Here is a 23,186-nt window from a genome sequence, read left to right as displayed (position 1 = left end):
TTCTTTTCTGTTGCAGATATAAATATTTCTGGTTGTGCCATTTTGATTACCCAACTAGGAAAAGAGAGAGAGAGATGGAGAATAACATAGGCTTTTGACTGAACACCTGAAATATCAAAAGAGCACATTAAATTCTTTTTAAAAATATTCTCACATAATTTGAGCAAAGAGAAAAGCAATCTCATTAGCTCAGAGGAAATTGCAGATGATTGCTGGTAACCAGGCATCTTGTCTACTCAGTCTTTGCCTCCCAGGACAGGTCAGAGGCTTCAGGTCAGTGTCAGGTGTGTGTGATTGCTGGTGTCAGGAAAGCAGGTAAATGGTTCAAGCAGGGACTACCGTTCCATGCCACTCCTGAGGTTTCGATACATCTGGATAACATTAGCCAGGCTGCAACAACAACAAACCCACCAGTTCATTTACAAATAATTAGATAGTTAAACAGCAGCGAGACACAGATAGAGACAGAGAAGAGATAGAGGTGGAGGTGGAGGTGGAGGTAGAGATAAGTGTATTTAGTGAAGATTGCAATATCAGCAATGTCCCTGAGGGAAGGTTTTCCTTGATTAGTTGTCCAAACCATTTCACACAAGGGGATGTAGACAAAAGTGAAATTAAATAACAAATACTGGTAATTAGTACTTATTGAGTCCTTTCTCTAGTCCAGGCTTGATGCTCAGCATTTTGTATTTGTTATCTTAACTAATCCTCACAACAGTCGCTGGAGCCTGTCACACAGAAGACAAAGCTGAAGATGCTCAGGTTGACTCAAGCCCTCTGACTCCAGAGTCTGCACTCCTTGACTTCACACCATGGTGTCACTTATGCGAATGACTTTTTTCATGACCATCAGTTTTTCTCAAGGCTGTGGAATGTAATGTCTGGTGGCTGAATTCAAACATTATTTTCATTTGTTCTTTAATGATTATTTTTGTGGAAACTAATTTTGTCTTTCCATGGGGTTAGGAAGCTTCATAGATTCAATTTATTTAAAGCCTTGTATCTTGTCTGTGTGGCTTTATCACGAATTACCTCCTAAACAGACCCCCACTCCCTAGAGCACAAATAAGGCTTCTTTTTACTAATTAACGAAAGGCATGCCCTTAGGCAGAATAATTAGACAAAGACACCTTTCTCCAGCATGTGGCAGCCCAGCTCCAGAGTGCGCAGGGGGTGGGTGTGAGATGGGATTTTGGTTCCCACTGGCTCCCCTCACCCAAGTGACTTTGAGCAGGCCACAGCCACCCAGCTAACTTTGAGCAGGGCACAGCGGTGGAACATGCACACTCTATGATTCAATGCAGAGGGGAAATGTACACAACCTATACCTGTCATCTCTTGCTCATTCTGATATTGCGGGGAGACACTAAACATACCAACTTAAAATAGTTTCCACCAGGTTAGAGCAGCCTTTTTCAGATGGGCTCAGTCTCTTTGTGGTGCCTGCTTAGGCTTTTCTGTGTTTCTCTGTCTTCCTCCTTGTCATCCCCAGGATGACATCGCTACCCAGGGGCAGGGTGTGTGAATGAGTTCTTAGCGTTGTCTTCCTGCTACTCTCTGCATCCTCAACAACTTCCAGCACTTTGCCCTGCTGATCTCAGGGATTTCACTCTTCCTCTGAACTGGCTGGTGTAATAACCAGACTGAACTTACCACTATTGACTCCACACCATGCCCTTGGGATATAAAGTTCCCTTCCTGCAGCTTCTCATCGAAATCCCAGGTGCTGTGCTCACCGGCCCCCTCAGTACCTTTGTATCCTCTCAGAGACCCTGAGAAGCATCTGGGACTCCTACATGCACAGCCTGTGTGGAAAGTGGTGCTGGTTTGGGCTCACCTTTGCAAATGCCTTCCACTTTTGGTGAAGTTCTACGAGGGCCATATTAGAGAAGCTTGACAGGAGCCAGACACTCACAGATTCTCCTTATGCCTATCTTGGGTTTCCATTGGGCTTTCTATCCCTCCTGGCATAAGGCCCTCAGAGGCAAGGGAACCAGGAAGTTCCTCCATGTAATGCTCTACCCCTCTCACTCTCCTCACCAGCTCGCACTTCCCAGCCAGAAGGAACAGCGCTTCTCCCTGGGAGGGTGTTAACGTCACCGATATCATATGCTGAGTCTTCATATCCAGCAGCTGTAATAAAATTCTGTTCTTAGTTTGCCAGAGTGGCCTTTTGACCTACAAATGAGAGAATCACAACTTTAGAAAGCTCTTTAAAAAAAAAATTGAACCTGATTTTCAAGCCCAGCATCTCACAATTAATTCAAAAAGTGAGTTTGTTCTAGGCAACTATCATCTCTTTCCATGGGTAGTAAATATGGATTAGCTATAATAAAGATAGATCGAAAGGTGACATGATTTATTTTGGAGAATAAAAATATGTTGGCCACATGTTTCCAAAACATGATCCTCATTACACATTTTGATCATTTCCTTAAGTCTGGGCCATGAGGTTTTGATCCCTCTCCAGGTATCCCACCCATGATATTATCCGCTAAAGTAAGTTCACAATAACAGAGACGATTTTCTGTTTTCTTAGCCTTTTCCCCTCCATTAAGAAGAAGGGTCCTAGGGCAGAATGCTGGTGGGGAGCAGTGTGGGGAGCAGGGTGGGGGTGGGGTGGGAGGTGGGAACTCTTCCAGATGTGTGTCCAACATGACCCTTTAGCCATGGCTTCTTGAGTCACTGCCCATTCTGTCTTGACCTGGCTCTGCAGGGCTAGGCAGTAGGTCCGGGTCAGCGCATAATTACCCACAAAGGCCATAGTTTATTCTATAAAGTTTTGTTTGTTTTTGAGACAGGGTCTTGCTCTGTAGCCCAGGCTGGAGTGCAGTGGTGCAGTGGTGCAATCTTGGCTCTCTGCAACCTCTGTCTCCTGGGCTCAAGCCATCCTCCCACCTCAGCTTCCAGAATAGCTGAGACTACAGGCACGCCCCACCACATCTGGCTAATTTTTGTGTTTTTGTAGAGATGGGGTTTCACCATATTGCCCAGGCTGGTCTCAAATTCCTGAGGTTAAGTGATCTACCCACCTCAGCCTCTGAAAACATTGAGATTATAGGCCTGAGCCACTGCACCTGGCCCTATTTCTATAAAGTTAATAAACACTAAGGGTATTCAAGGTGGTCCAATAGTGTAATTGAAAGAGCATGAACTATTTGTTTGGACAGATAACTGCCCCTGTCTAAGCATCAGTTATTTCTTTCACGAATAAGTTTATTTACCAGGTTCTTATGATAATCACCTGAGATTCTGAACATGTAGGACATCTATCCCATTTTCTGGCAGTCAATGGGAACTGAATGGATATTAATTCCATTTTGTTCCTTGCCAGCATCTTCACTCTGAGCATTTCACTATGACTAGAATTCTCTAAAAAATGAAATAATAGACCTTGCCTTCTCTCTGAAATAATCATGTAGTTTCAACAAACGTAGTCTCTAAATAGGAACCCAAGTCAATAGGAAATGATGTCAAATCAGAAAGTTGGGGGTATAGTTACTGGCATTTGTGGGGTGCAATTGATAGTCATCAGGTTCCCTTTCTGGTTTCCTGTGATCACAGAGGCATCATCTGAGGAACACAGGAAGTGCTGCAAGCTGAGGCTGAGGCCTAGCCAGGGCGGAGGGCTGAAGGAGGCTCTTCCACATTGGGAAGGATGTGGTCGCCTACATGATAACGGGGCAAGTGCTCATTACCTCGGCTCCAATGTCATGCTAGGTTCCTGGGGGCCGTTGTATTGGGTCATCATGTCTTTCTACTTTTCTGGGAATTTTATATTAAGAACTAAAGGGGAGTAGCAGAATTTTATATATAGAATTTATATACAGAATTTTATATATGGTTGCAACTCTTTGCCTATCATTGACCTTGAACAGGGTTTTTTCCAAGTAAATATCAAAGCCTCAAATGCCTGATTTGGTGTTTGTCAGTACCTGAGTGTGTATGAAAAGTTCTATCTGGATAATCTATGGTGAAAATACATGCTTTGTTTCTGCTAATGAAATAAAGATTTTCACTTGCTTCAATTGTTTTTACCCAGTTTCAACTAGAAACAAAATAGCATTTTCAACAAAACCAAAGTTATCAAGAAATGAGACATTCATTTTCAAAAAAATCCCTCAGCCAATCTGAGAAGTAGGGGAACAAGTTCACATTCCCAGAGTGAAGAATAGGTGCATATCTGTAGCTGTGATGTCTCTTCTGCTCAGACTGAGTGCCCGAGAGAGGCTGAGGAGATAGGAAACCTGGAGCAGGAGAAGCCATGCCAGGATGAGGAAGGGGAACCTCGTAGAGTGTTCACAGAGAAAATGGGTGTCTCCAGGCCCTGCACCCAGATCAGTCATTTCTGAGGGTGCTGATTGGTCAGGATCACATGGGAACACTATCCATAGCTATATGACACCATGATAATCAGTCCATTTGCCAGGGTAAAAGTTATTCACATCTTGTTGACTCTTAGAAACTTTTAGAAATATTCTTTCTCATTATTATTATTTCGTCATGATTATCTAACTGGTTTCAGGGGAGAGTTGGTCCAAGTTACCACGTGTGCTATGACCTGAAGCCACCTGTCCACTTTTCCAGGTGAGAGTCCTCACTGGTTTATCTGGCCACCGAACGCTCATGGCACAGACCCAACACTTCCATGACCCACACGCAGGGCTCTGCTCTGGACCCACGGTGGATGTAGGACCTGAGAGTCCTATTTGGTGTGGAAGTAGGAGAGCTACCTCATCATCTCCTCACTGGGAGAGGAGGGAGTTTCCAGGGAACTTCCAACAGTGCTTTTCAGAGAAAGTCTTTGCAAAATTAGAGTCCCCAGGAATTCTCTAAGCTCTACTGTATTTAGCCTGGATATAGGTCATGAGCCAAGGTTGGAGTCATCAATTTTGTCTACCTCTTAGCAAGTCTTTGAGAAATATAGCCAACTAGCCCAGGGTTTCTCAGCCTCTGCATTATCAACATTTTGGGCTCGATAATTCTTTCTTGTGGAGCTGTCCTGTGCATTGTAGGATGTTTAGTAGCACCTCTGGCCTCTACTCACTAGATACCAGTAGCATTCTCACTCCGTTTGTGACAACAAAAAATGTCTTCAGATGTTACCAATGTCCGCTGGAGAGGGGATTGCCCTCCAATGAGAATCTCTGGTTTTGTCCTCTTCTTTTGGATTACTACCATTCTCCTGAGCTTAGAGTGTCAGCGGAGATTGGGACAAAATGAAACTCCCACTGAACATCCAATATGTAAAAATTCTCATCACTCAATGAGCAGTATCACTTAATCTTCTTTGCCACCATCTATTTTCTTAAGGAACTGGAGTGGCTATTACAACAAATACCTCTATCACTCAGCATATAGCACTGCAGCTTTGCTAGACCACTTGTTACCGGCTACTTTCATATAACACATGCTAGATTTCATTTTTGCTACATCAAAGTCATATGTTGTAGGGATTGTTAAAGCCCCTTATTTCATCAAGAAGGATGCCTTCCCTATACTGGGAGCTCCATAAATATTGATTATCCTTAGGAGGTAATTCATATGAGAAATCATATTGCAATGAATGAAATGTGTTAAAATAAAACTATAACTCTTTGTTATGGTGTTTACAATTTCCAAAACACTTTTACAAACATTGGCTCATTTAATCCAAACAATATTTTGAGGCAGGAAGGGATTCCCCATGGGGAAGAGGGGATAATGTAAGGCCTCTCAGCTAGTAAATGGTACAGCTGGAACTAAAACCTATTTCTTCAATACCAAGAAAATCCACATATTGTGCTATACAGGTGAGCATGCAATCATTCAGTTCTGCTTTTAATTCCAGTTCAACCTGCTGTTAGCTTGACTTGTTGCTCTGACACCCAGTGCCCTCAACTATGAAAATGAAATTGAAATACCTATCTACTAGCATTGGCTTAGATAGATGCATAATATGCCTGGCATACAGTGGGAGCTCAGTGGATTCCATATCCTTCACCTCCTTCCTCTCTACTCTGCCTCCTTGTTGAAGCAGGATCAGCACAGAGCTACTGTGAGGAGGCCTGGTTTTGGCTTTGGGATATGCTCTTTATCTTAGGATTTTAGTTCTTTAACTTGAATGACAATAAATAACATCTCTAGACAGAAGAACTCCCCATCATGAGGTGTGGTGGGGCTCTCAGCCTTGCCCTCCAAGTGGAGGCTCTGTGACGTGGGGCCTCATGACCAGTCGTGGGGCTGCCACACCCATCCTCTTCCCCCAGAGAGTTTCCCCACGTCCACACCTCACCTCACAGCAAACATGGGCAAGGAAGGAACTGTCTGCAAATGTCCCATTTATCCTGTACCCAAGGAGGTGGTAAAAATTAATTCACTGAAGAGTTTGATTCAAAAAATAATGAAGTTCTATAAATAAAAACATATCTGTAAATTTGGGACGCTTTTTTTCCTAAAATACGTCCTTTCAGTATTAGAAAATGTAATGATGACAAAAGCTAGGTTTTACTGTTGCAACCAGACTGTGCGTGACAAAAATGAACTTTCTCCTTTTCTTGTTTGGCAAGACTTTTACTTGAAGATTCTGGCTCTGTGAACCCTTCCCAGTGATCCATTAACTTCTTCCTGCTCAGAACATTTATCTATGTCATGGAATCAAGGACTTTCCTTTTTTTTCCTTTGAAGAACAGTGAATAGTATGCTGGTATTCCTATTGATATTCACTCAAAAGAGTCAGGCTGTTTGATTGCTGCATTATGTTTCATCCAGTAAACTGGAAGTCTTCCTGCTTCAACCTTTTTCATGAAAGGGCCAAATTCCCTACTTGGGTACACTTACAGGAACACATTCTGCATCCTTGTAAATATACAGAGAAGTCTGAGCCCCTCTTCCCTCCCTTGTCATTTATTCCAGTTCTTGCTGGGTGAGTGTGGTGTGGTGGGAAGAGAGTAAGTCTTACGGACCGTCACACTGGCTCTATATCCCTTCTCTGCTACTAGTGATGTTTGCGTGATCTTGGAGGCTACGGAGTTTCTCTGAATCTCCAGTTCCTCGTCTGAGAAAGGGGATGATAGTATCTAAGAGAGAAAAGCATGTAAAGTTCCAGGCCTGACATTGACTTGGCCCTCCGCCCATCCAAGCCCTCCCTGGGCAGCCACGCAGGAAGCAGAACATGATGTGGCCATCTCAGGCCAGGCTGCAGTTGGGTCTTGGCCTTTCCTCCCTTTCCTGTCCACCTTTGGATAACATTTCTGTGCTCCTCAGCGGACTGAGGGTAAGGGAATGCAGCGGAAAGGTGATAATTAGGGTGAATATCTTTGTGTTCCATCTCGCTGCTTTTCGGTTACTCAATAAGCACAGTTTTGGTTACGCTTTTTTTCTTGTTTAAAAAAAAAAAAAATCTTAGAACCCAGAAGTCAGAAAAACTTGATTGCATAAGAAAATTCTCTGTAGAGAATTCTCTCCCGATTGTATCTAAGTAAACACCGTTAGCATCAATTTAACTAACTTCATGTGACCCTGGGGAATGGAGCTTAAGGCTGCAAGTGAAAAAAAATCACAAAACGAAAAATAAAACTTTTTATTTTCCCCCGAAATGTTTCCATTTAAAAGGTCGTGTTTGGTTTTGTTTTTCTCATCACTGTAGGAGATCAAGGCAATAGATTTTGTAGTCGGACAGACCTGGATTCAGATCCCAGCCTCGCTGGGATACTATCAAGTATCTTAATTTATCAAAGCCTCAAATCTGTACCTAGAAAATGTCTATAAAGGGCATTTGTTCCCGCAACAGAGCCGCTGCCGTCATCTCTGTCTTTTTAAGATCGCCCAGGTCCCTCTGCCGCCACCATGCCTCTGGGAAGCGGCAGCGCGACCCTCTGGCCAGCCAGCCCCCTCCCGCCGCGCCCTCTGCCCACCTGCTCGCGCACCCCGCCCACCTCCCCCCCTCCCCCGCCAGCCGCCCCATCTCCGCGCCTTCGGGCCAGCGGAGCCTCATGGCTCATATGGCGTCCACGCCGCAAGGGTGACCGTGGACTCGGCTGTGGGACACGTCATGGGCAGTGCCTTCAGCTGGGGGAGCTCGGAGCCTGCCCAGCCTGCTGCCCAACAGACCTCCACCTACACTGCCCCTCAGCCCTTGCAGATGGGGCCCTGTGCCTACGACAGCAGGCAGTTCCTGGACTGTTCGACCACTCAGAGTCACCTGTCCCTGCGTGAGGGCTCCAGCGAGGCCCTAAAGCAGTGCAAGTACAACCATGGTCTGAGGTGCCTGCTCTGAAGAGTTGATACAGACTCGGGGGCCAGCTCTGCACCCACCTCTACCCTTTGCTGACAGCTGGACCACAACACTAGATTGTACCAGATAGCTGGAATTGGAAGTGAAGAGGTTTCTCACCCCACGAATAACCCAAGACACAAATGTGGAAATAAAAGAGTTTATTTAAAAAAGAAAATATCTATAAAAATGAGATGATAACAATAATGATAGTATTTTGTTAGGCTCAGATGTCATAAAGCATGCAGTATAAAGTGTCATGCACATAAAAAGTACTCAATAAACAATAGCTACTATTATTACAATCATAAGAACATTTACTACATTATTTATTTTCACATAGAACTGAGCTCTTTCAGAGAACAGTTTGTACATTTAACTCTGTACACGTAAACTCACTGATTTTTCTGTTTTTCTGTGGCTAAACAAAGAAAATAAGGAAAGTCAGAGACACTTGCTGACCCACGGACTGCAAATCCAAATTCTGCCAATTTCAGAATACAAATATGGAGTTTTGATAATTACTCTAACTTTAACTTATAAGTAAGTAAAATATAAAGAGAATGGGACTACAGTAAAGTACAGCACATGATGCAATCTCTCTGAATCCATTAGTACTTTGCTAATTTGCTAGTTAAAAGTTGACTTAAAAGTGACAAGAAATTAAATTAGGGATCTACAGAAGAGACACATCAATTATAGCAACAGGGGTAAGGGAATAAATTCTACTTGATACGAACGTGACAGGCATTTCTCTATTCTCAATCATCTAATGAGAGTTGAGATTGTTTCCCTATTTTAAATTTAGTTATTGTTGTAAAGAACACTATGAGCACAAGTGGATTAATCATACTATTGATTCATGAAGCACTATAAGCATAAAGCACTATAATCATTTATCTAAATGTATGTCACTTTTATGTTTCTTATTTGAGTCTACTACATGTTGGTTATTTATTTAATGAGTCAACAAATACCTAAGACTCCTTCACTTAACTCAAGAACAAAAGCATTATAAATAATCTACATGCTCCTCTATATTAAGAAATCAACTAAAGTACTAATGAATGATGATCTCTCAAGATTTGTCCAGTTTCCTGTTTTTTTACTCAAGGAACAGTCACACATCCTGTTCTGTTGGAGATGGGACCTTGGTGGCTTTGTGGAAAGTGAAATGAAACTAGATAAAACCTTCTTGCTCCCTAGCTTGTCTTATTTATTTGAGGTCAAACATAATCCACTTATTGGGCCATCTGCAGGATTTCCTCCTTTGCTCATCCAAGTTCATTTTCCACCTAACTCTGCCTTAAAAGTCTGACCGCCCTGGGCTGCGTGGATGGTCTTCCCTATCCTGCAGGTGTTGTTTGGGGGTCGAAAATGGAAACACCAGCAGGCAGCCGGGAAATAGGAGAGTGGGGTCAGCATTCCCTCCCTGAAAAGGGGCCTTAAGTTGGCTGCATCCTCCCCCATTGGCCAATATACAGTGCCATTTGCCCCACAGCCAGAGCTGATGTCCAGGATTCAAGAGGTGTGGGTAGGAGTGGCCATTCTCTTCTATATCGGTTAGCTCACTGAAAAAAGTTGTTTCTTTTTTCCCAAGACTTTGAGCTACAGGCTTGAAAATCCTAGTGCTCAAGGAAGACATACAAGCCCAATAAGCTTCCTTGAGCACTCAAATCACTAACATTTTCTTTAGCTCAGCATAGTAGTCAGTAGGAAACAGAAGAAAAGATAAGATTTTGTGTTTTAAAAGAAGCAAAAGTTATTAAAGAAGAGGAAAGAAAAAACAGTCAAGCAGAACCCCTTCCAGGCCTTTCTAACCAACAAATTTTACATATTGTCTCTAGGTGCTCAATAATATGCAAGGATATGTTTAATATTATAAAACATGAATTCTTTTTTTAAGTAAATTTTAAAGTAAAATTCAAAAGTAATGTGTTTTCCATTAGACCATTTCAAAAGTACAGAAATGACACATACAAAAATACTCATGAGCGCAACGTCTGGAGATAAGCATTTCAAAATCTGTGCCCTTTTTTCTCTACCCCAGGCTGCCTCTTGTGAACCCCTTCACAGGACTGAAAGCAAAAAGCACCCGAGACAAAACAGTCGACATGGATTTCCAGGTGGGTACAGCAACTTCTAGAATTGTGGCTTCTATAAGATGACTCCTGGGCAGTAGACATTACTTTTTCCATAGTATTTGTATGTGTGGGGAGTTCGGCAACAGATGCTATGGTGTATGAAAATATTCCTTTCCAAGATTTCCTTAGATTTTATTCAGATTTTATGTTAACTAGATAATATAATGTTGATTCTATTATTCAGAGTCATTGTTTTTCACCCACCTCAGGTAGAAAAGCAAATGAGTTGAACCCAAATCATCAGAATATTCAGGGCATCCATCCATACAACCCCCTGACCCATTAGGTAAAATGAACCCCTCAATAATAATGAAAGTATCAATCTCAATTCAATAGATATTCATTGAGGCCCTACTATATGCAGTGCAGTATATTCTAATAAGATGCTGTCAGCGTTTCTGTGAATCCAAAATGTAAACCATTTAATTGGCAAATATTAACTTAGAGCTGGTTTGCCTCTGGCTAGTTTTCCTTTGGTGTGGCCAAAATGTTCCTGGTGAAGCTCACCTTAGCCAAAAGGAGAAGGGCAGGAGGAGTAAAGGACTATAAATTTCGACTTGTTTTTCCCCCATAATGGTCGTCTGCACTACACACAAGGTCACTGTCCTCTCCCGCTGTGTGTGAGTCAAAGGTCTTAGGGAACCATGACCAAAAGCTTAGAATTAAATTAATCTGGGTTGACCTCTTTTTTTTTTTTTTTTTTTTAAACAGAGTCTTGCTCTGTCACCCAAGCTGGAGTGCAGTGGTGCAATCTCGGCTCACTGCAAGCTCCGCCTCCCCAGTTCACGCCATTCTCTTGCCTCGGCCTCCCAAGTAGCTGGGACTACAGGTGCCCACCACCATGCCCGGCTAATTTTTTTTTTTTTTGTAGTTTTAGAGAGACTGGGTTTCACCATATTAGCCAGGATGGTCTTGATCTCATGACCTCGTGATCCGCCCACCTCGGCCTCCCAAAGTGCTGCGATTACAGGCGTGAGCCACCATGGGATGACATCTTATAAGAGTTTCTTCATACGTAGCTATTCTCTCTATAAAATGTAATAGCCACACTATCATAGATGTAGGCTAAGCCCTACATATATAAAGATGTGTGTATTGGCCAGGCATGGTGGCTCACGCCTGTAATCTCAGCACTTCGTGAGGCCGAGGCGGGCGGATCACAAGGTCAGGAGTTCGAGACCAGCCTGGCCAACATGGTGAAACCCCATCTCTACTAAAGATACAAAAAATTAGCCGGGCGTGGTAGCGCGTGCCTGTAATCCCAGCTACTTGAGAGGCTGAGGCAAGAGAATCGCTTGAACCTGGCAGGCGGAGGTTGCAGTGAGCCGAGATCACACCATTGCATTCCAGCTTGGGCAACAAGAGCGGAACTCCATCTCAAAAAAACAAAACAAAACAAAACAAAAGATGTGTGTGTGTTTTCTTGTATACACAGTCATGTGCTGAATAATAATGTTTCAGTCAAAGATGGACAAATTATAATGAAACTGCCCTATACTCGTGTAGCATTTTTCTTTTATATTGTATTTTTACTATACCTTTTCTATGCTGTGTTTAAATACACAAATACTTATCAGTGTTACAATCGCGTATAGCATTCAGTACAGCAACATGCTGTGCAGGTTTGCAGCCTAGGAGCAATAAACTCTACCATATATCCTAGGTGTGTAGTAGGCTGTATCATGTAAGTGTGTGTTAAGGGCACTCTACAGTATCTGCACAACAAGGACATCGCCAAAGGATGCATTTCTTAGGATGTATTCCTGTCGTTAAGGGACACATGACTATATATGTGTGCTTGCTGTTTTTTTGTTGTTGCTGTTGTTGTTGTATCTAGTTTTTTTTCTTGTCAGGTAACGCTGGGCTGTCACAATATGCCAAGCACTGGGCCAAATCCTTTACATGCATCATGTCAGGAGTTCTTGCAGCCACCCATATGGTAACCACAGGACCTTTGCCTCACAGGTAAGGAAATGGGGCTAGAGAAACCCAAGGTCTTGCCACACAGCTTATCTGTGGTAAGCAGAGGCCCATTTGGACCTATGTACTTCTGATATGACAGGCCCAGGTCTTGACCACTTTGTACATTATATGTATACTCAGATAATTATTGAGCTGTTGAAAAATCAAAGTATCAGAGAAATTTGAGAAGATGAGACTAAGAATCATTCATCTCTCAACTCTTTCCCAGTGGAAATCTACTTTTCTCTATTTTATATTTGTAAGATCACATTTCAAGAAAGGGTTTCATGGCAAAAACATAAATTAAACAACACCATCAACCATAATAAATTACAAAGCCTGAGTTGAACTAGAAGTAACGAAAATTCATGAGAGATTTACAGTCATGAGTTATATCCAAGTTGAGGACTGTCATTTTAGTGGTGAATGGCAGCCCAGTAGCAGAAAGCGGTTAAACAGAAGCAACCTCGGGCCTTTGCAGAGCATATGGGCCTTGTAATTTCTGCTGTGCATAATGCCTGGCTCAGAGTAGTCTATCAAAAACTCATGGTTGGATGACCAGGCACGGTGGCTCACACCTGTAATCCCAGCACTTTGGAAGGCTGAGGCGGGCAGATCACGAGGTCAGGAGGAGATTGAGACCATCCTGGCCAACATGGTGAAACGCTGTCTCTATTAAAAACACAAAAAAATTAGCTGGGTGTGGTGACATGCACCTGTAGTCCCAGCTACTCAGGAAGCTGAGGCAGGAGAATCCCTTGAACCCAGGAGGTGGAGGTTGCAGAAAAGGAATTTTTCCTCAAACCCCAATCCAAAGTGGACTTTGACTTAGACTTGATTAGTGGAAGTGTTTACGAATTTTGTACAAAATCCAACATCACCACTCAAGGCATGCATGTGATAGACTTGTCATTGCGGTCTGCCCTGCTCACGGTTAGATCATGCTGCATTTGTTACATGTTAATCTCCAGAAAAATGAATACCATTTAAGGTCATATCCATTTTTTAATCAAGAGAGATAGGAAGATCAGAGAAAACTTATGTAATGCATATTGACTAGTACAAAAGAATCACACTAAAAATGTGTATATATTATGCCAGAGAAACAATGTAGTGAGTAGGAGAGGTGGAACCAGATAAATAAACATGGGTGACCTAGAAAAGCTGTTGGTGAGAGAGTAGAACCCTGAAAAAGATGAGGCTGGTCACTTGTATAGACCTCTGCAAAGCTTCCGCTTTGAGAAAATATAGAATTGGCAACTCCACATAGAGTCACCACATGAATGTTTAGCTAGAAGACTGTTTACAAGCACACTGGTGGTAACTATGGCTTCCCAATTCATAATTATAAACAAAGACTTAATAAACATTTATTGAATGGGATGGCTCTAACTGTCTGCTACTGTGCACCTCCCACAAGGCACAATAGTAGGTAGCTATGTCCTGTTTCTCTACATTGTGAATGGTGAGGGTGGATGTAGACGTTTTGGGTATCCTATCCACCTCAAATTTGCCCGATGGAATGCTGGATTCCTTTTTGACAGTGCCGTCATATAAAATGCACACCAGGAACTGTATGACTTCACCAGGTCTTTCTCGATACCAATATATAGATGTTTGAGAAATTGTTACTCCAGACACCACACATTCCAGGCGGGCTGTTTTTGACAGCATTTTAGTACTGGAAATTTGAGGTTGCTCTAGGTGACCTGCACCATATACACACACTGGGGGGAAAAAGTGGGAGGGAGTAAATAAACCAAGAATTTGGAATTTGTAAAAATATATAACAATAGAGAATATCAGTCCAAAGTGATTGGGGGAGCAAAACTACTTACGAGCCCCAAGGACCGCCAGTGTTGACGCGTGGAGCAGTGACAGCATGTCTGCAGGCACTGTGCTCTCTGCCAGGGCAGCCTGGAATCACCGCAAAGAAGCGTTAGACCCCTGTGGCTTGGCTGAGTCCACCAAGTCAAACTTCCCATGGGTGAGGGTGACATGGGGCCTCCTGCATCATTGTAAAGTGGTGTCCTCACCACCTGTTAGCACTTCCAGTCTGTGTGAAGATAGTCCTACGAGGTCTGAGGCCTGAAATCAGACCACATAGTTCAGACAACCACCTCAGACCACACGGCGGCCACCGCAGCAAGTTGTCAGGCTGGTGTCGTTGGTTGTCGGGGCTGTTGACATGCAGCCTTGTCTTCTGAGAGCTTGTCTTCAACCAGCTGGAGAGATGTTGATCCATCAAGCTGCTTAGCTCTGCTCCGCTACCCACACAGCCTGCAGCACGGGGCCCTTCTGGTCACCTTCATGGAGCTGAGCCCTCCATGCCAGTTTGTTTGCTTCTGTTGAAGATTCAGGTTCCTGTTCCCTCCCTCAGCTACCTGAATAATGTACGTCTCCTGAATCCCTGCTTCTCCTCGATGACAGTTTCCTACTGTCTGTTGTTCTTTCTCTAACCCAAGATATTTAATCTGTCCCAAGGTATTTTTACAAACTGCTGTCCCCCAATGCACCCCTTAAAAGCTGCTGTGCTCCAGATTTCCATTCTTAATTTACACACTGGGAGCTGTGGCTCACTGCCACTGCCCAGCATCGCAAGAGAGTATCAAAACCTTATATCACTGTCCTGGGGAAAGAGCAAAGGTCAAATTATGTTTTCTACCAAATGCATGTCATTTTTGCACCATCATAAAGTAAAAAACATCTTAAGTCGGACCTTAGTTAAATCAAAAACTGTCTGTACCCATATCCAGCTAACTCTGGGACATTTTCAAGTACGTCTGACACGGGATCTCAAACCAAGTCTGCTCATAGCTAGAGTGAACTCATTCCCTTCTCCCAACCCTTATCTTCTTCCGAGTTCCCTGTATGACATGACTACCCCTAGGACATAATGTGACCTTGCCCCAGCTCACCAGCAGCAATGCACCCACATTGCCCAGGCCGGGAACCTGAGTATCAGCCTCAATTCTCCCCTCTAACTAATTCACCACACTCCAATTCCTGAGGATTCTACGTCCTAAACATTTCCTGGCTCACCACTGCCTCCACCTCACGCACTTCCGTGCGTCCCATCTTGGCCCCTCCCACCCACCTTCCCCATGGCCACTAGACTGACCTGGTCATTTTCCTGCTCTAAATTCCTCCCTCGCTCTACCTTGCCTCTGAAGATGAAGCCCAGAGTTCTTAGGATAAGAGGCTCTCTGTGATGTGGCCAGTGCCTCCCTGTCCTTCCATCTTCATTCAGTCACTCTCTGCCTAGAATTCCACGACCCACTTCTGTGGATTGACTTGCAGTTTTTTGTGTTTGGACTGCTTTCTAATCCACTTTCCCTGGCTAATTCCTATTTATCCTTTTGGGCTCAGCCCCAGGCAGTCTTCCCCAGGAAGCTTCCCTTACCCAGTAAGTCCGGGATGGAGATGCTTCAAATTGCTTTCTCTTAGCGCCGCCTAGTGTCTTCCTCTCTCCTAGCACCTCCTGCCCAAGCCTTGGCCTGTTTACCCATTTCTCTCTCATTCTGAACTCGTTAGAGTTCCCAAGGGAGTAAGATCATGTCCTGTTTATCTCTCTATTCGCAGGTGTTTGTTGAATAGATGAAAGGGTGGAATGAGGGAATGGACGGCCATTGTAGTATTTTTTGTCATTCTGATGTTAATGAAACATTACCATTTAAAATACAGTTTTTAAAGAGTTACCAAGCAATGGACACTTAGTGAATGCCTTTAATGTGTCAAGCACTTTGTAGCCATTATGATATTTAATCCCACAAATTTAGTATAATCTTCACAAGGCCCTACTCAAAGCAGGTCAGGTAATAGGTCAAGGTTTAACAGCTTGTTGGTGACAGATTTAAGATTAATTCTGTCGGGCTGCAAAGCCTGAGCTCTTTGAATAGTTCTCTCTGCCTCTGTTTTCTCATCTATCGAATGAGAATAAAATCACAGCCTACCTTACCGGATGTTGCAAAGAATAAACGTTAGCCCAGGTAGAGTGTTTAGGGCAGTGCCTGACATGGAGCAGGCCCTTGGAAACTGATGGTGATTCCTGTTATACTCTCCCACTCTGTCTTCTGTGACCTTGCCCCAGCTCACCCGCAGCAATGCACCAGTCACGCTCTTGTCTTGATCAGACAGACTAGCTGGGAGGCTCCCCAAAGCAAGTGACGATGAGAGGGAAATAACTTGGGACCATTTCTAAGAAATAAAAGTTGAAAAGTCTGCTGATGATGCCTCTGAAGTTGAGATCACTTAAGAAAGATATAATCTTGGTCTCTAAGCTAGTCTATCACCCTGGAGGTTGAGGCTGAAACCAAGTGGTATAATTCAGAGGCAGATCAATTTTGGACATTGCTGTTTTCTCTGTTTTGGAGATGAGGAAACTGATGGCTAGGAAATTTAAGACCTTGCTCAAGGTCACAGCGTTCATGAAGAGTAGAAGAGTAGAGCAGGTGTTGGTGAGGAGTGAAGGTGGAGGTTTCTGGTGGTGAAGGTTCACTGTAGCGGCAGAGTCTCCTCTTGAGGAAATGAAAGATGTTGTTCTGTAAGGAGGTGACTAGGGAGCTTGCTCCTCCATTTGGCCACTCCCTGATAATCACTATTTCACCAAATTTGCTATTGTTTGGAGTCAAGCACTGAGAGAGGGGGCAGGTAGCAGAGGGGGCATCTCTCTGTGCCCATTCAGTTTTATCAGCACAATTAGAAAAATGAAATGAAGGAGCAACCCCAAAACAGAATGAAAGTTTACTGCTGTACAGCCTCTGTCCTTCTCACACAAGTTGGAAGGCCTTAGCCGTGACCTGAGCCTTCACTGAGGTTGGAGACACTGGGCTGTTTCAGAACCAAGGCGTGGCTTTTTTTCTTTTGCTTTTTTTTTTTGAGACAGAGTTTCATTCTTGTTGCCCAGGCTGCAGTGCAAATGGCACGATCTCGGCTCACCCCAACCTCTACCTCCCGGGTTCAAGCGATTCTCCTGCCTCAGCCTTCCAAGTAGCTGGGACTACAGGCGTGAGTCTCCACGTCTGGCTAATGTTGTATTTTTAGTAGAGACGGAGTTTCTCCATATTGGTCAGGCTGCTGCCAAACTCCCGACCTCAGGTGATCTTCCTGCCTCGGCCTCCCAAAATGCTGGGATTACAGGAGCCACAGTGCCCAGCCTGCAAGGCGTGTCTTAATTATCAATCTCTAGCACAAAAACAGAAGTTGAGAGAGGTGGACAATGAGTGAAGGAATGCGATGGACTGAGTTCCTTCAAAATTGTTTGGACTTTACATTCATTCATCTTTTTTACTAATGTCATCAAGTCACACATAAACTTTCAATCTTCCATTGAAAAGGTGTTTGTTTTTGGTTTTTATTTGTATAACTTTAAGGGGTACAAGTGCAATTTTGTTACACACATGTAATGCATAGTGGTAAAGTCTTGGCTTTTAGTATACCCCACACCTGGATAATACGCATTGTGATGTGAAATTACTTAATTTCTATCTGTACTCCTTCTGCCCCCCACCACCTTTACAAGCCTCCAATGTCTCATTCCATACCCTATGTCCATGTGTACACATTATTTAGCTACCACTTACAAGTGAGAACATCCAGTATTTGTCTTTCTATTGCTGAGTTGTTTCACTTTTGATAATGGCCTCCAGTTTCCTCCATGTTTCTGCAAAAAACAGGATTTCATTCTTTTGTATGGATGAGTAGTATTCCATTGTGTGTATATACCACATTTATTATGGATGAATAGTACTCCACTGTGTATATATACCACATTTTCTTTATCTAGTCATCCACTGATGGACATTTAGGTTGATTCCATATTCTTGCTATTATGAACAGTGCCATAATAAATGTATGAATGTGGTCTAATATAATAATTTCTTTTCCTTTGGATGGATATCCAGTCATGGGATTGCTGGATTGAATGGTAGTTCTGTTTTTAGTTCTTGAGAAATGTCCATACTGTTTTCCAGAGAAGTTGTACTAATTTACATTCTCATCAACAGTATATTAAGCGTTCCTTTGAAAAGGCATTTAAATTCAGCTTAGACTTCAAAGAATTTCTTTTTCTTCTGCACATAGAGTGGCAGAGGGGTTTCCTGTTTAGTGCTGGAGGATCAGTAACACAGGTTTTCTTTCATTTATTTTCTGTTAAAGGAGACTGCTTTATACGAAGGTAGTTGGCAGAGTGATCTTATGTGTATGGCTTTGCTTTAATATAAAAATCACAGTCACATAACCTAGCAGACATTTGGCTAAACCCCCTCATTTGTCAGATGGGAGAACAAAAGTCTAGAGAAGCTTGGGATACACACATACTCCACAGTGGGGTCCTGTTCAAGGAGAAGTGGAAGGCAAAGTCCCAGTGTCTCATCTAGGGAGTATTGCTCACCCTGCCATGGCGACTGTCTACGCACATGAGTTCCTGTGCAGCCTGCCCACCGATGAACGTACTGAGGAGTGTGCAATCTTATTTCCTATGCTTCTAATTGCTGACTCTATTGCAAAATGGTAACAGTCCCAGGGCCCAGAGCCTGGAAGCTGGAAACAGGGGTAGGCTTCCAGTCTCAGCTTTTCAACCATTTTGGGGTAAATCTCAGCCAGTCCTCCACCCTTGAAATCTCTTCCAAAATATTTGATTTGTGCATTCTTCAGAGGAGATGGTCAGACTCTTAAATGATCAGTCTCTAACAGTACTGTCCAATAGAAATAAATGTGAGTCACCAAGGTGAGTCACACACTTAAATTTTTCTAGTTGCAGCATTAAACAAAGTAAAGAGAAACAGGTAAAATTTGTTTTAATGCTATTGGTTTTAGTCCAAGATACCTAAATATAATCATTTCAACGTTTGATCATTATAAAATTTATTTCATTTTTTAACACTAGATCTTCAAAATGTGATTTTGGACATACAGCCCATCTCAGCTTGGACTATTGTACTTGGTATGTTTCCCATGCTCAATAGCCACATGTGGCCAGTGGCACCCAGATTCAGGTGCACAGATCATCCTGCAAAGGCTTCAGAGACAATGAACAGGAACATCTTTAAACAGGCCCCTTTCAATGAGATAGATCACTGAATCTGCACAGGCTGAGAGCCTCGTCCGTAGTGGGACTGCGGAAGGGACCTCCAGGATAGATGGGGAGGTGAGGGACAGGGGACAGGACTTTTTTGCTTCTATGCCCCAGGGAAAGCCAAGGGACCAAGAGTTAGTGAAAATGCCCAAAGCCTTGTTGGATTTGGAGGAAGAGTCCTTTTTGTGCAGGCCTAGGGTGGCGTGCAGGGCTGCTCAGGTCCCAGGCAGTGCAGGAGTTCATGCCCTCGATGCCTGTCTCCAGCTTCAGCGCTGCCAGGGTACAGCTGCTGCCATCCTTGGCTGTGATTTTATCTACTTTCAAGATGGAATCCCACTGCACATCCAACGTGGACATGGCCAGCTGGTGGAGCCCCTCAGGGACCTGGCCCTTCTGCTGCCGGTACCAGTGGATGTAACTGATCCTGGTGCAGACCAAGCTCTGCAGGATGACCAAGTTTCCCTAGCGCCCCAGGACATGGGCCAGCTGCTCCGGCCTGATGAGCCACCAGCCAGCTGTCAGGGAGACAGCAGTGAGGTAGGGATGACCCAAAGCCTCGCCACCTCTCCACAGGTCCTTAGGTAGGAGACTGACCTGGAAACAGGATGGACCAAAGGAAGGCAAGGCGGCCCAGCACGTCTCTGATCCTGACCAGGGGAGAGGAGCCCAGAGTGACCTGTTTCAAACTGTGGACCTGAGCCACACTTTTCTGAGTTATGGTAACAGCCAGCTTAGGGCCTGAACTGCTGTTTCCCTTGTGGTGCAAGGAGGTAACCAATGAGAGAAATGGGGGAGGAAGAAAGAAGTCCCAGAGGAGAGACAGAAATCTGACCACAAGATGAAGGGTGAGATGACCAATAGCTAGAGTTCTAAAAAAGGCTTAAAGAGTGTTGATGGTATAATTAGCGAAACTCTTGGACTGCACTAATTGGTTTATGGTCATTGCTTTATTAAATCCTTAAATAACTCTATAGGATAAATGTTATCTCCAATTTAGAAATGAAGGAGTAAGGCTGTTTTTTAAAGTAGCTTTTCCAAGGCTGTAACACCTAAGGAGAATCAGAGTTGGGACAGGCGCCAGGCCTGACTGGTGACAAACCTCCTGCTTCATGTAACCATCCTATACTCAGAGAACAATGCGTGTGCTGCTTGCTCCAGAGGAAGGGACAAACAAAAAACAGCAATCCCTGACAAAAACCCATGCCCACGTCTGAGCCAGCTTCAGAGCATGGCACCCAGAGGTCCTAGTAGAAGGAGTTTTTCAGTGCCCTAAAATAACATGATAGCTGTGTAGTCTTGGGCAAGTTATTTCACCTGTTTTCCCTCATCTGTAAAGAGGGGTGTCATGGGGCCACGTGGAGAGTAAACAGGAGAATGTGAGCAGAGCACGCAGCACAGTCCCAGCTGCATAGACCATGCTCAGGAAATGTGGGGTGTTGTTATTGCACCTGGCAACTGGATGGGTTCCAGTAAATGATCTCTGGGGTTTGCACAAAGTAAAAATTATAGGGACTAATGCAGTTTTCAAGAACCAGGTGTGTGTGTGTGTGCGTGCGTGTGTGTGTGTGTGTGTGTGTGTGTGTGTGTCTAAAAGAAGAAGGCTAAGTCAAACCAACAGACAGAGAGGGCCTGGAGGCAGGACTAGCTCATTCTCTGCCAGTGGCATGTCCTTGGAAATGGTGAAGATAGGGCGTTGGGAAGGACACATCTGCCAGAGGCTTGGAGAAATAGACCCAGCCTTGACTTCCTACTGAAATGAAGGTCAATTTTCAGCTTTGCTAATGATACCCAGGACCTCCTGAGTAGTCAAAGAGATGGCCATGAGGGGAAGGCTGTGGGCATGGCAAGAAAAGGGGTCTGACTTGGGAAGGGAAGTTGTGAGTCCCTGGGCTCCCACGACCAAACCCAGTTCCTGAGCTTCCCTCCTGTGGAAAAAATTGAAAGTCATGATTCCAGTTTTCAGCAGTCTCACATGCAGGGCTTAGGGTTGTGCAGAGTTGGTGAGAAGGTGGTCAAATACAAAGCAAGCAGAACATTTTGACAGAGGGATATTCTGGGGCTATCATTTATACCTTCTGTAGACCTCTAGCCCAGTGGTGGGCTAGACTAATGGAAAAGAAAGTGACAACTATGGTCAGAACATGTCAACACAGGGAAACGACAGGTAGAAAGTGCAAAATACAGACAGTGAGCTATGAAAATGGGCAAATTGTTTGTCTTTAATATTTCTCTATTTTTTAGATATTTTTAGCAGTAAGAAAAATATTATTTTGGAGGAGAAAAAATTTATAACCACTACCTTTATTTTCCATATTCGAATTGGCTATTTATTGTACCTTGTGCTTATAAGGCGCAATATGCACATGAAAACAGTGATATGTTTCAATTTAGTCTCGTCATAACAAATCAAACCATGTTAGAGTCACATCTGAGGTAATATACCAAGTCAACATGGCATTGCATAATGAAGTGCAGTGTAAAGCCTCATCCTGAAGGCTCATCTTGAAGGTAAATTTAATAGGAAAAAAAAAAAAAACTTCAGTAATGCTTACAGGATACTTACGGCATCACTGATTTATGCACAAGCTTGGTTATTACTATTCTATAATAAATTTGGTTGACTTTTGGACAACCTCATTAGTGAGAATAATTTTTGTAAAGTTTCCACTTTCTAATTTTTTTGTTTGTTTATTTCAATAGTTTGGGGGCAATAGGTAGCTTTTGGTTACACGGATAAGTTATTTTGTGTTGTCAGTGTTCAAAACTATGTTTCTCTTCATTGCTGTTTTAACCGTTTTTATTCAATTGCGATCATTAAAGACTCAAACGTTGTTAGCAACAGCGAACCATATATTTTGTTTGTTTGTTTGTTTCTTTGAGACAGCAGGCTGGAGTACAGTGGTGTGATCTCCGCTCATTGCAACTTCCACCTCCTGGGTTCAAGCGATTCTCCTGCCTCAGCCTCCCGACTAGCTGGGATTACAGGTACATGCCACCACACCTTGCTAACTTTTGTATTTTTGGTAGAGATGGGGTTTCGCCATGTTGGCCAGACTGGTCTTGAACTCCTGACCTCAGGTGATCAGCCCACCTTGGCTTCCCAAAGTGCTGGGATTACAGGTGTGAACCACTGCACCCAGCCCAACCATAGATTCTAATAGCATCTGCAGTAAACCTGCAGCCACACATTCTGTCTGGTGGCATTTGCTTTCCTTTCCTCTACTTGTCTTCCCAATTAGGTGGGCCTGTGCTCTTCTCCATGTAGCACTTGCAGGTTCTATTTGTCTAAATTAGACACATGTTTAAAATAATAACGGGAAAAATCTTGGGCAAAACGCAGTCAAGATGTAGGTGGGCTTGCCCTCTCAAGCCCTTGGGTGGCTTTTTAAGGATGCTGACCAAGATCCCAGATCTCCAGGGAAAGAGAAATGCGATGCTGAGCGAGGAAGAGGTGTGTCCCCTCATCCCATGTCATCCAGTCACTGCCCAGGTGGAAGCAGACCTCAGCCAGCCTGGGGTATGGCTGCAGTGGTGGGGAAGAGCAGATCCAGGCTGAGGCGGCCCCTGCATGAAGATCCAGCAACTGAGGGCTGGACCTTTAAAGTCACGCATCCTCTGCATCTTCCACGTGATTTATCTGACCCAGGACAGCGCTCTTCTGGCCATCCTAGAATCTGAGAACTCATGTAATCGGACTTTGTCACTTTGTCATGTAGGATAAATTGGGTGTTCACAGGATGACAGTTATTAG

At 43.7% G+C, this 23,186-nt stretch overlaps 1 protein-coding gene and 1 pseudogene across 3 annotated transcripts in view; one reads left to right on the top strand and one right to left on the bottom strand.

Annotated features, from left to right (window-relative positions):
- Positions 1–14,433, bottom strand: part of LOC105534101 (T-cell receptor gamma chain C region 1) — a 63,832-nt gene extending 49,399 nt beyond the window's left edge. For 2 of the 3 annotated variants that reach the window (XM_011972788.1, XM_011972780.1), the window contains exons 1-2: positions 14,199–14,433; positions 13,771–14,087 (exon numbers count right to left, since the gene is read on the bottom strand). In XM_011972788.1, coding sequence (XP_011828178.1) covers positions 13,771–14,087; positions 14,199–14,244 — 363 coding nt within the window. In that variant the 5' untranslated portion in view covers positions 14,245–14,433. Of the gene's footprint in view, positions 1–13,763; positions 14,088–14,198 lie in introns of all 3 variants that reach the window. The other variant, XM_011972772.1, reaches the window with a different exon arrangement.
- LOC105534121 lies at positions 7,828–8,379 on the top strand (annotated as a pseudogene).
- Positions 14,434–23,186: the final 8,753 nt, after the last annotated feature.

This window comes from Mandrillus leucophaeus, unplaced genomic scaffold (assembly GCF_000951045.1).
Source record: "Mandrillus leucophaeus isolate KB7577 unplaced genomic scaffold, Mleu.le_1.0 Scaffold100, whole genome shotgun sequence".
Taxonomy (NCBI): domain Eukaryota; kingdom Metazoa; phylum Chordata; class Mammalia; order Primates; family Cercopithecidae; genus Mandrillus; species Mandrillus leucophaeus.
The sequence above is the reverse complement of the archived record's forward strand: the minus strand, read 5'-3'. Positions and strand labels throughout refer to the sequence as shown.